The sequence below is a fragment of the Pan paniscus genome, chromosome 10 (genome assembly GCF_029289425.2).
Source record: "Pan paniscus chromosome 10, NHGRI_mPanPan1-v2.0_pri, whole genome shotgun sequence".
Classification (NCBI taxonomy): Eukaryota; Metazoa; Chordata; class Mammalia; order Primates; family Hominidae; genus Pan; species Pan paniscus.
This window is the reverse complement of record NC_073259.2, coordinates 69,151,046-69,164,044: the sequence shown is the minus strand read 5'-3', so window position 1 is coordinate 69,164,044 and position 12,999 is coordinate 69,151,046. Positions and strand designations below refer to the sequence as shown.

Sequence of the window (12,999 nt, the reverse complement as noted above, 5' to 3'; positions counted from 1 at the left end):
AAATGAGGTAAATTCACGTGCCTGTTTATAATAAAAGACTTCTTGAATGTATCTGTTAAATTATAATAGGAGCTTCTAAGTCGGACGTCCTTAGAAACTCAGAAGTTGGATCTGATGGCTGAAATATCTAACTTGAAGTTGAAACTGACAGCTGTAGAGAAGGACAGATTGGATTATGAAGATAAGTTCAGAGACACAGAGGTGAGTGATACAGTCTCTCCTCCCTCCCTCTCTCTCTCTGTCACTCTGTCTTTGTCTCTGACACACATACATTCCTAGGGCAAAGTTGAAATTCCCTGGAGGTGTGCAAGGAAGGCAGTTAATTACTACATACCATCATCCTGCTTCATTTTAAGAATAATCTTTCATTACATTGACTTTTTATCACTAAATGCTAATGGCAATTTTTATTTTTAGACTTTTGATATGAAGTATTAATCTTTTTATTAACCTTTAGAAATACTTTTGACTTTAGGATGTTTGGAGCATCCGTCCATCCATACTGTTTTTCTTAATTTTGTAAATAATGGGCTTAAATACATGGTTTCACTAGTAGTTATTATTTAGGCACACTGATTATTTACTATGTAATTGGATTTTGAAAATCTGTATAGAAAACATGCTAACATTCTATACTCACAAAATCACAGACAGAGCTTTTTTGAGGTCTTTTAATTTGGCATTCTACTTTTGGTCTGTTCCACATGTAAATCATTCCAATTAAATAAGACTCACTGTACTTCTACAAAAATCAGGGTACATTCTGTAACTTGAAGTATCCATTTTAGTGGCTTAACAAGCTTTATTGTTTGTTCTATTTTGTTAATTCAGGCCTCCTAGTTTGTTTGCTTTGTGACATTTGGCAAGTTCTTAACCTCTCTGTTGATTTTTGATGGAGACAGAGAGCATATCCATTTGAAACATACATTTGAAATTAAGTATAAAGAGTTGCAGAAATTTCTTTTCTCTGAGAGCCATCTCCCCTCCTTTTTTCTTCCTATTTTGTTTCCTTGGTTGGAGTATGGAAGGGTGTCATGCTGGATTAGAAAATGGGTACCAAGGAGAGAGGAGAGAAAATGGTTTACTTATTTTTCCCTTCTGTTTTTATTTCAATCATGTATTTCACGCTGACTATAAGCCAGCATGATATCAGGCATTACATACATTATCCACCATAGGAAAGTTCTTTATATTGGAAATAACAAGTTTTACTCCACTGCTATTTTCAAAATTAAATTTTCTGTCAAAGATTCAATCACAGTGGAAAGTCTTGGTATATGTCTTGCTTCCTCCATAGCAAAAGGGAATCTTTCATTTGGTTCATGTTTTAATCTTTTTTTTTTTTTTAAGAGATAGGATCTTACTGTGTTGCCCAGGCTAGTATGGAACTCCTGGCCTCAAGCAATTCTCCCATTTTGGCCTCCCAAAAGCACTGAGGTTACAGGCATGAGTCACCATGCCCAGCCATGTTTTAATTTTAAAACTCTTTGTCAGTTGCCTGTGTGAGCATGTTTCTCATTTGATAGAAGCTGGGGCTCTTAAAACAGGACTTAGAAAGTTACCCAATTTAAAATTCTTGGTTTTGTATTTTCTCTAAAAATCTCTTTGATATTTTCCTCTTTCCCCTCTTTTTGTCAGGTCCTAACCCCATAGTCGCAGGGTAAAGTAATAGTAAAACTCAGTCAACAGATGGGCAACATGGCAGTGGAGCTAGCTCTGCTGCAGGGAAGAATTGATGGTAGATATGGATAGAGGTGGTCTTCTACATTGCGTCCACAAAGTCAAGGGGAAATATTCACCTGTTGTTAACTTAATTTGTATATGAGATGTTAACCAAATGTTGGGACTAAATTGCAGTAGATGTGTTACTTATTGTTGTAAGCGCCTAGGGTAATATTTATATCCCTTGAGTTTGGCTCCTTTTTTTAATCAAGTTTCTTTTCCCCCACTTTTTCATTGTTTCACTCATGCACTCTCAATCACATACAAAGTGATCTTGTCATCAAACTTCCAGTACACTCAATCCCTGATAATCTTCTAATAAAAATTCAGTGTTATTTCTAAAACGTATGCACATACCCGGAGATTAGAGCATATGTGGTAAACTTTGTGATGTTACATATGAAAATAACTAAAATAATCTTCAATATTAAACTAACTTGAATATTCTCATGTTCTTGTTATCGTTCCCTTAATAAAAATATTTTCCTGGGTGTTTCATGAATCCATAATATTTAACTTTCTCTTAGAATTTTAAATTATTTGGATATTAATTTCCAAGAAAATATTGGCATGGGGAAGAAGTATAGGCATTTCCAAAGGACTGAGGGTACAAGTCTTTAAACTTTGGAAGATTCAGGACTTGTCCCTGGAATTGCTAATGGGAGATGATTAGCATCATTCAACAGTGCCCCCTTGTGGTAAGAGCATACATGTCAGAGACTGAGTTCCTGCGGGAGCCCTGAGTTCTCTGAAAGGGAACAGGAATTTTCTTTTTTAAAAGGACTGAACTTCTGATAAGAAATTGATTGAAATAGTTTGTATTCTGTTTCTTAAAGTTTTACATTAGGGAGCCATTTCCAGATTTTCCAGCTTGTGTTGTCAGGGGAAGATGTGATTTATTTCAGGTTGGAAATGTAGACCATATTTAAAGCATTGCCATGAAATATAGTTGAGTCGTTTTTTGTTAAAACAGATACATTATCCCAGTTTACAATTCCATTTTTTTCAGTGGTTTCTTCTTTGCACGAGCAAAGAAGAAAGGAAGCTGTAAAATACAATAGCAGATAAGAATTCAATGGTATTTCTTAGCAATGAGAAAGTAGGAAAATATATATTTAGAAAGATCATATTGATGAATATCACTAAGGACTCATATTATGCAAGGATGATTAGCTTAGATAACTGGGAAAAGCTGATTTTTTTCTTTAGACTTGAATTCTGACCTGTTAGTTGAGGAATCACAAATATGTTACTGAATAATGTCAAACAGTTCGTGACCTAATTCATAAGAAGAAAATAGATATCATCTAAGTGAAATATTGTGCCATTATTAAGGTGTAATTGTGTAACTATGATAGGTAATATTTTGCCCCATTTTATAAGAGACAACAATTTAAAAGCCTGTGGGTTTACTGGGAAGTGTATTTTATTGTAGCATCCCTTCTCTTAGCCTTTGTGAACTTGAATCATTACACTTGGAAGCTTAAAATAATTCCTATTTACAAAGTTTTATTTCATATAGCATTGTTCTACTTGTAATTTTTGGCATTCGTGGATAATTTTGTCCTGTAGTCTATGAATTTGTGATGCAGGAATACATGCATGTCTTTGTAAAAAGAGAGAAGCTGGCCGGGCACAGTGGCTCACACCTGTAATCCCAGCACTTAGGGAGTCTGAGGAGGGCGGGTCACTTGAGGTCAGGAGTTCAAGACCAGCCAGGTCAACATGGTAAAACCCCCGTCTCTACTAAAAATACAAAAATTATCTGGACATGGTGGTGGGTGCCTGTAATCCCATCTACTGGGGAGGCTGATGCAAGAGAATCACTTGAACCCTGGAGGCGAAGGTCGCGGTGAGCTGAGATGGCGGCACTGCACGCCAGCCTGGGTGACAGAGCGAGACTCCATCTTAAAAAAAAAAAAAAAAAGGAGAGGGAGAGAGAAGCAAACATACAGTAACCATTGTAGGGATCTTTGTGGCTTGTAGTAAAATAAGTCATCTCCCATGCAGGGTATTTGAGTGTCTCTTTTGGAGGAGTTAATATTGCTTAACACTCTAATTTCCTTTCCTACTCTCTGGGCTCTTGGACAAGTTTTGTGAGCAAATTGGTCCTTTAAAAAGTAGCACTAAAATAAAGTGGCAGTAGAAAAGGTGCAAAATTGTGTTGTGTCACATAAACACTAGGATTGGTTTCTCTTTCATTTTCTAATGATAAAATTAGGTGAACTGCAGGGCCCTCATCCACTTTCCAGTTGAAAATTGTCATTAAACTTACAGTAAACTCAATCCCTGATAATCTCCTAATAAAAATTCAACACTATTGCTAAAATGTATGCACATACCCAGAGAATAGAGAATAGTTGAGAAACTTTGTGATGTTATATATGACGATAATTAAAATAGTCCTCAAAATTAAAACTGATTTGACTATTCTCATGTTCCTGTTATTCACTTAATAAAAATAAAACATTTCCCTGGCTGTTTCAGGAATCTTAAGGATTCATGGCTTAAAGGATTTAATTTTCATTCCATTCTCCCATATTGGGTTGACGAGCAATCCATATTTTTGTGGACAAAGGAAGAAATTACAAATTTTTTTAAATAGCCATGTATCATTGAGAAGGTTCAAAAGGTAAATGGCTTTACTAAGGAATGTGGTATATTTAAAATATGAAATAGCATTCTACGAAATAGAATAGAAATAGCACTCTGTGAAATAGCATAGAGTCATTTTTAGGATAGAAATATCTGACAAATAATAGATATTACACTACCTTTCTTAATCAAAATTATACTCACCTTTTATTTTCATAAGCCCATCACTTTAAGGCAGACGCATTGGGGATTTAAAGGAATGTTTTAAATGGAAAGATGCTTTCGTTCTTAAGGAGGTACATTTATTTCCATTTGTCTCATCTGATTCATACAACTTTAACTCTAGGAGCTGGTGACTTCTTAAGATTTCCAAGCTGCTATTTTATAGGTATAGGTAACTGTGTTACCACTTTCCTAATGTACTTTCTTGTTTCTTCTTGAACAGGGGCTGATTCAGGAGATCAATGATTTGAGGTTAAAAGTTAGTGAAATGGACAGTGAGAGACTTCAGTATGAAAAAAAGCTTAAATCAACCAAAGTAAGTTTTTCTCACAGGTTAACATTTTCAAACAAATGGCATCACTATTCATCTATGCCCAATAATATAAATAAGATGTTTTCTACTTAATGTATGATAAAGAAGGTATTTTAAAAGTAAATGAAGTTTTCCCCCCAAGCTGGAAACCTTGAATTTAAACACTACTGATCTGAATTTAAAAACAAGGCTTAACTCATCCGACAGAACATAACCTGCCCTTTCTCTGAGTTGTATCTAACCTCCTTTATAAACTGATACTGTTTTCTCGGTTATTTAGCTTGTCTTTTTCTATCTGTAGTTTTCTTTCACTCCTCTGTCTCTCTACCAGTCTTTAATGGCCAAACTTTCTAGCATGAAAATCAAGGTGGGTCAGATGCAGTATGAAAAGCAGCGGATGGAACAAAAATGGGAGTCACTGAAGGTGTAGTAGACATTGGGTGATGGGGTCCATGGCCTGTTGCTTTCTGGCTTGTGTTGTTTTGCTGTGATGATGTTTTTAGTGGCATGTGCATTCATTCTGTGTGTGTGTCACCTGTTGATTACAAATCACCTCAAGCTGATTGAAGGGACAATGGGATCCCTGATGTTGTTTTCAGAGATACATGAAATAATTGGTGAAAAATAATAAACAGGTAAAAAGAAAGAATTTATAAATTAATCTCTTAGACTATCTGAGACCCAAGCCTAGTAAAATAATTGTAAACATTCGCTTGTGAAAGAATTCTGTTTCGTATCCACAGTAGAGGTCATTTTCCTCTTTAGGGACTTTCTTGATGGTAAATGTACAGCAGTTGATATTATCATGACTATGAATAGAAATGACTGCTGAGAAGCAGCACGGTGAGAACAGGTTCACACTTCCTGCCAGTGCTACTGAAGACTTTTTGTACTTGTCCACTCTGCTCCTACTAGAAGTCAAAACTATAGGGCCAAGTGCCTCACTTCATTGGAGAACTACATCTTCTCATAGTACTAAATGTAATAAATATATCTTTAGAGATTCTGAAAGTAAAATGTGATGTTGAATATAAAGCTGTACTTCTTAGCATTGCATAGCTGTATTTTCTGTGTTAAGTACAGCCAGCAAAATTTGTTTGCTAAAGCTAATTCTTTACTGAAAGGAAACTGAAAATTTAAACATGAGTACATAGAAGGATGGACTTGAAATCTTATACACAGTTGTATAGTTAAAAATTAAAAGAGGGCTCCACTATCTGTTTTCCAAATTTATTTTTTCCCATTGTTGTAGGAGATTCTGTCCTTTTATCGTAGTGATGAGGGTGAATTATTTAGTTCCCTGATTTGACTAAAATTGTTCATGACTTGCTACCTTACCCATGAATGAAACTCTGTGCTTGTCAAGGAAGCATGAGTGCCAACTTGAAATGCCGAATAAATGTCAAGCTAGTCTTTTCCAATTTGCATTTTATTTTGCTTTTATGACACTAAGTATCTAATTTGATTATCTTCCTTGATTAACTTGGTTATATTTTTAATTTAATGTAAAGATTTAAACCTTAGGGCTATCCCATCCCTAATTACTCTTTAAAAGATCTCTTTTTAATTTGATTACAAAGAAACTTGAAATAATTATACCATAACTATTATAAACAGGACTTCTACTAATAGTCTTGCTTTTTGCTTTTCATTGCCCTTGTCTGATTTCTGATGCTTGCATCTAAATTCTAGTAGATTTGTTTCATTCATAAAACAAATTGATTTAAAGAGCTAATACGCTCTTTGATGTTCTCTTTTAGTCATGATCTGCTATTTTTAAATGAATTTGTAACTTGTAGGATGAACTGGCATCTTTAAAAGAACAGCTAGAAGAAAAGGAATCTGAAGTAAAAAGGCTACAAGAAAAATTGGTTTGCAAGATGAAAGGAGAAGGGATTGAAATTGTTGATAGAGGTAAGAAGATATATTTCACATTTGTCATCTCATTTTGTTAAAGTCCTCCAAAATCTGTAAAAGAAACCAATGATAGTCAATGTGTAGTTTTAGCATCAAAGAAAGAGCAGCAGAATCCAGCCAGGCCCAGAACCACAGGGGATTCTCCAAGACTCTTTACTGTGACTGGGAATCCATTAATTTCCTCTTCAGCAGCTGGAAAAGGGGAATTCTGTACTTTATTTGGTGTTTAAGATTACTAGACTGTAAATTCTCATCACAAGGATGGACTTGTCTCAATTGCGATGCAAGGGAATTTATGCCAAAGGAGTTAAAAAGAACCATCCCTGTGTCCCGGGATCGTTGCCCTCAGAACTGAAATTAGATAAAGTAAGGGACTTAGAAACTGTTCTGCCCTTTTGAGAGAAGAGAAAAATGGTTCTGTATCTTTGGAAAAATTAGTAAAAAATTTATACCAGGGATTGAGCCCTCCACCTTTTAGAAAAATAGGCTAATTCTGTTTTTGGAAAAATGCATGAATTTGTCCAAACTTTTTTCATAACAGAAGAGGTTTGTTCTGAGTATTATATGGACCATAATTTATAACAAAGCAGATTGTGCATGATAGAAAATAGCCCGAATGAAATACATTTTTTAAATTATATTTGGAAATATAATGTGCATAATATCTGACAACACTAGGTTAAATTTAACCTTTCTTTGTTATTACAAATGATGACTGTGGCCCTACGAGATACCAAAGCAATTTCTGAGTCATTCAAAACAGTACAAATTCCAGTTAGCGTAGCTTTGTTACATTTTTATCCATTTTATGAAAATTAGTAACATTGTCTGTCCAATGAGGGACTTGAGTTAGATTATCTCTAAAGTCCTTCTTGGCTCTAGAATACCATGGCCTTATATACCTGCAGGTATCACAATTCCCTGTCCGTCAGAAAATTCACCAAACCTGAGGAAAATGGATTCTCGCCGCCAACCGCTTCACCGCCCCACCCCATCACCTACTGTTTGGCATATATATAATTGTGTATTGATAAGGGACATTCAGAAACAGGTCATACTGATCATGCTTTCAGGGTTTTAAGAATAAAATGGGCTGGGTACAATGGCTCACACCTGTAATTCCAGTACTTTGGGAGGCCGAGGAAGGAGGATCGCTTGAGGCCAGGAGTTCAAGACCAGCCTGGGCAACACAATGAGACCCTGTCTCTACAAAAAATTTCTTTTTGAGATTTGAAATTTTTAAATTTCAAATTTCACCAGGCATGGTGGCTCACTCCTGTAATCCCACCTACTTGGGAGGCTGAGGAGGGAGGATCGCTTAAGGCCCAGGAGTTCGAGGCTGTAGTGAGCTATGACTGTGTCACTGCACTTCAACCTGGGCAATGGAGCAAGATCCTGTCTCTGAAAAAAAAAAAAAAAAAAGAATAAAATGGCATCACAGGACTTGTGGGCTAGAAGATATTAGAGTATGCTACCCAAAGTCTGATCTGAGGACTCGAACCAACCTGGGAACTGCGTGTTACCAGTGCCCACCAGCTAACTACGGGGATTGAGAGCAAGTCTTTAGAAAGCTCATGTCAGGGTGATACTGGGATAGCATCTAACTGCATCCTCACTGGACTCATCTTACTGGACAGGAGATAGACCCTTTCAGTGTTGTTGAACTTGAGTGGTGAGTTGCATGTGACACAAGCAGTGTTCTAGTCACATTTAGGAGGACCAGGTATCAAACTGTGATGGAAATATAAAAACAAAGTGACATTAACTAGGTTTTCATCATTTATGGTATAAGAAGTGCTTGTAGTCCATAAACCTAATTTTAATGTGAGAAAATCAAGGTCCAGAAAAATGAAGTGACAGAGGTAGTAACTCAAATTTAGATCTTCTGTTCTCTTTCTAACCTCACATAGAGCATTATTATACTACCAATCCTGCAGTCACAAAATAGTGCTGAAAAAGTTTTTATGAGGCTAGATTTCCTTTATTTTAGGTAAAAGGAGACTAAATAGTAGTGATTTTAAAATATTATTTATTGTTGTAATGTATGCTAACTTCCAATCCAATGGGTTTTCCTGCACAGATGAAAATTTTAAAAAGAAGCTCAAAGAAAAAAGTAAGGTTTGGTGCATTTCCATCAGCCTTTACATTCACCAAAAATACTACCTTGGACTGTTCTTTGCATGTGTTTTAAAACATTTCTCTCACCAAAGATGTAAAGTTGCTTCATCGATAAGCCCTCCATTTCTTCAGAGTGTACACAATAGAGGGTGGATAATAAAACAATAAGGTAAAAGATTATTTTGAAGATTTTGTCTGATTCAACCTTTCCGCTCTACAGTGTACAACAGGGCACACAGCACTGTGGATGTAAGAAGACATTTTCCCTGCAGTCTAGGTGATACAGGGTCAGAGGAGAAAGTAACGTTTATAGTACGAAAACTCACGATTTTAAAGGTTTACCAGAGTTGAAAGATAATTTTGAAATTTGCTTTTGCTTTTCAATGTTTTGAAGTCCACTATTTGTCTGGGATCTATTAGAAGCTCCTTTGAACATATTCTGTTGTTACAACAGAGATTGAATCCAGCTGATTCATGGAGCCTGAATATTTAATGCAACATTAAGATAAATCCTGCCAGGCATGGTGGGAGGATCACTTTTGAGGCCAGGGGTTCAAGACCAGCCTGGGCAACATAGTGAGATCCTGTCTCTACAAAAAAAAATTTTTAATTAGCTGAGCATGGTGGTGCATGCCTGTAGTCCCAGCTACTCAGGAGGCTGAGGTGGAAGGATCACTTGAGCCCCAGGCATCTAGGAGTTTGAGGCTGCAGTGAGCTATGATCTTGCCATTGTACCACGGCCTGGGCAACAGTGACACCCCATCTCTTAAAAAAAAAAAATTAATTCCTTAGGGGCTCTTTCCCCCAGACGTTAAATTCTCAATTCCTATAGAATATATCTTAATTGAAAATGTTACACCAATGCTGAATGATGCACCACTGTTTTAAAACTTATCTTAAGAAGACTGGATGTGGTGGCTCACTCCTGTAATCCCAACTCCTCAAGAGGTTGAGGTGGGAGGATCACTGGAGCCCAGGAGTTCAGAGCTACAGTAAGCTGTGATTGTGCCATGCACTCCATCTGAATGACAGAGGAAGATGCTGTCTCAAAAAAAAAGTATTATCTTCAGTAATTTTTTTTTCTCAGAAGCAGGCAACTTTAGCTGATTTTTTTTTCCTGTTTGAATTTTTTAGTTTGTGATTTCATTTTGGAGTGACTTTTCATTTATTTATTTATTTGAGACAGGGTCTTGCTATGTTGCCCAGGCTGGTCTCAAACTCCTGAGCTCAAGCAGTCCTCCCACCTTGGCCTCCCAAAGTGCTGGGATTACGGGCATGAGCCACCACACCAGGCCCTGGAGTGACTCTTCATCTATAATATATATAAGTTTTTTATTATTCAAGTAACATGCTTTTGTATTTGAATATCAAATTTTAAGGAGAATCACATTCAGCTTACTTTGGCCTTTATGTCTTGAAATCTATCTTAAGGTAGTATTGGAAATGAAGTTTATAGATGAAGCAAAGTACTTATTATCCTTACGTATGGAACTACAACCAGCTTCTTAGCATGACTACTCATGTAAATACTACAAGCCATCAGGCGCTTACCGTTCATTCATGCCTCTATCTTGGTTATAACTATCATTTTCTCTGCTTTTGTCATTATATATACCATTCATGGCTTTCACGCACTGCTTTATAGATTCCTGTTTTAGAAACGTTATGTTTTTATTACTATAGCACTGAAATTTCGTCTTCAGTGTTCTCATGAAGATTCTCTTGTTGCTTTAAGAGAGGATAGCTAGTTCTCACACACCCTTGTTTTCTTTCTAGAGTGGCAACTGTTCAGGTGAGGTAGAAGATGTCCATCTTTTCAGATTTTTCCAAAAGAGAATATGGGTGTTAAATGTGCCCTTTTAAAAGAATAAATGAAAGAAATCATTAACATCTTTACCTTAAAATATTTCAGTCTGGAGAGTAAATAACTTCTTATCACTGTCACACATGTGAACTAAACTGACTTCTGATTTGATGTTATTTTCAGACATCGAAGTACAAAAAATGAAAAAAGCTGTGGAGTCCTTGATGGCAGCAAATGAAGAAAAGGTATCCAGATGAAATTTAAATATACGTGTGGATGTTTTTTAACACCATTTTGACCATTCCATGCAATTTCATGAGCTATGCCATTTTAAAAGAATATGCCCAGAACACTGCTAGGAGTGAGGGGCAGGTGTGCACACTCCCAGGTGGGCTGTATGCACAGGAATAGGGAGGAGCTGCACTGGCTCCACTGAGAACTCCTGCCCCCATGAATTCAGAAAATGTTCAAACTCTCTGATCAGTTCCGCATATTCACGTGACATGTAAGAGAGAGGATACATTCCACAGTACCTCCTGTATGTGGGCACTGAAAATTCTGGGCTAACTTGTGGGCCCTGAAGGAGCTAGCTTGACAGCCTCAGCTTCATGGTCATGTTGGTTTTGTCCTCCATTTACTCATTATTTCCTTTACACTCCTGGCCTGTTTCACATCTGTGATTGTCTCTGCTCTCCTGAGAGATTAAATACCAGAAAACAGCGGCACGGGCTTTACGTTAGCTACACTGGCTGCATTCCAAGGTTTCCACAGGTTTCCTCCCCCCCAGTTGGTTCTTGTTATCCACATGTGATGTTTCGTCCTGCTAAAGGCAGGGATGCAGTTACTGCATGAAAGCAATGGGTTTCTTCGTGGCTTACCTGACCACGTATCTAGCAGGCAGCCGCAGCTGTGTTCAGCTGATGTCATCAGAACTTCTCTCCCCTTATCTGCCTGAATGAATAGAACCAGGGGACATTTTCCCAAAAAGAAGAGTCATTTCAAGGAAGTAAAAAACAACAAAAAGTGAAAGAACTTTAGCTTGATCTTTTTCTCCCATCGTAAGTTTCTTTCTCTCATTCTTGACTCTTCCGTTTTTCTTATCTCCTTGTTTATTTTTGCCTTGCATTCTCTTTATTTGCTCTTTATTGCCTGGAAGTAAACTGATTGTCATATCTACTCATATAGGTTCCTTTTTGCTAATGTTTCCCACTATTGAATAAAAAAAAAGTAATTAGCAAGCTGCCCACTGTAACTTTTATTTTTTTTTAAATCACTGAAATTCATTTTGTTTTCATTTCTGTCCCTCAAAAAGCCACAGCAAACAAAATTCCCAGTGTTGAATGAGGGCTTATGAGATGCTCAAACTGTTAGAGGGGCACCCAGCATAACATAACTTCCTCGTGGGGTCGGGGATTCAGAAGACTTCAAAGAGGACATAATTTGAGCAAATTCTGGGGAAGAGCAAGAGTTGTTCATCAGGAAAATAAAGGCTTCTTAGGCAAAGGGTCCATGAATCAAAACTTGTCTTGAGACCAGGTTTGAAACAGCGCAGTGCATGCTGGGATTGTGCTGGAACATGAAGTGCAGGTGGAGTAGGGGCGTGGGGCTGACCACAGAGCTAAGTCAGTGGGCAGGCCACTTCGTACACCGTGCTCTTGATTTAGGGTCTTAGCTTGTAAACCTTAGGCAGTGACATGATTACATTGCCATTTTAGAAAGCTAACTCTGGTAGCAGAATGGGAGAGTGAAGACAGACAAACAGTTAAGAGTCAGTTAAAATAGGTGAGAAATGAAGAGGGCTTGAAGTAAGGCAATAGCAGTGAAGTGATAAGGTGGGAAGAGCTTTTAGAGAAATTTACGGGTTGACAAGACTTAAGATCTCTGGATTTGAAAAACGAGAGAAAATTTCTGGTTTGGGCAACTGGGTGAATGGATGAATGGATGGTTCTCTTAAGGAGTTAAGGAAATCCAAGCACAGACTCAAGTACTGAAGGGAAAGAATGAGCTTAATTGTAGATATAGTCTATTCAATATGCTTTTGGGACATTCTAAAGGAGATTTCTTACAGAAAGTTGGAACACAAATCTAAATTTTAAGATTAATGTAGAACTATAGATTAGTGGGGAGTGAGACCCATCAATTTTAGGAGAAATGCAGAGTTGTAGATTGGTGGGGACTAAGCCACAGTTGATGTGTCAGTTAGCTTTTGCTTTGTGACAGGCCACATTTATTATTTCTTATACTTCTGTGAGTTGGCTAGGTGATTCTTCTGATCTCGGCTGGCTTAGCTGATGTCTACAGTCAGCTG

General features: G+C 37.1%; 1 protein-coding gene across 24 annotated transcripts in view; it reads left to right on the top strand.

Annotated features, from left to right (window-relative positions):
• Positions 1–12,999, top strand: part of PPFIBP1 (PPFIA binding protein 1) — a 171,995-nt gene that overhangs the window by 126,415 nt on the left and 32,581 nt on the right. For 8 of the 24 annotated variants that reach the window (XM_008954286.5, XM_055095807.2, XM_003828845.5 and 5 more), the window contains exons 7-10: positions 70–201; positions 4,763–4,855; positions 6,652–6,766; positions 10,875–10,936. In XM_008954286.5, the coding sequence (XP_008952534.2) occupies positions 70–201; positions 4,763–4,855; positions 6,652–6,766; positions 10,875–10,936 (402 nt within the window). Of the gene's footprint in view, positions 1–69; positions 202–4,762; positions 4,856–5,183; positions 5,277–6,651; positions 6,767–8,849; positions 8,883–10,874; positions 10,937–12,999 lie in introns of all 24 variants that reach the window. The other 16 variants (XM_003828844.5, XM_055095804.2, XM_063593144.1 and 13 more) reach the window with 3 other exon arrangements.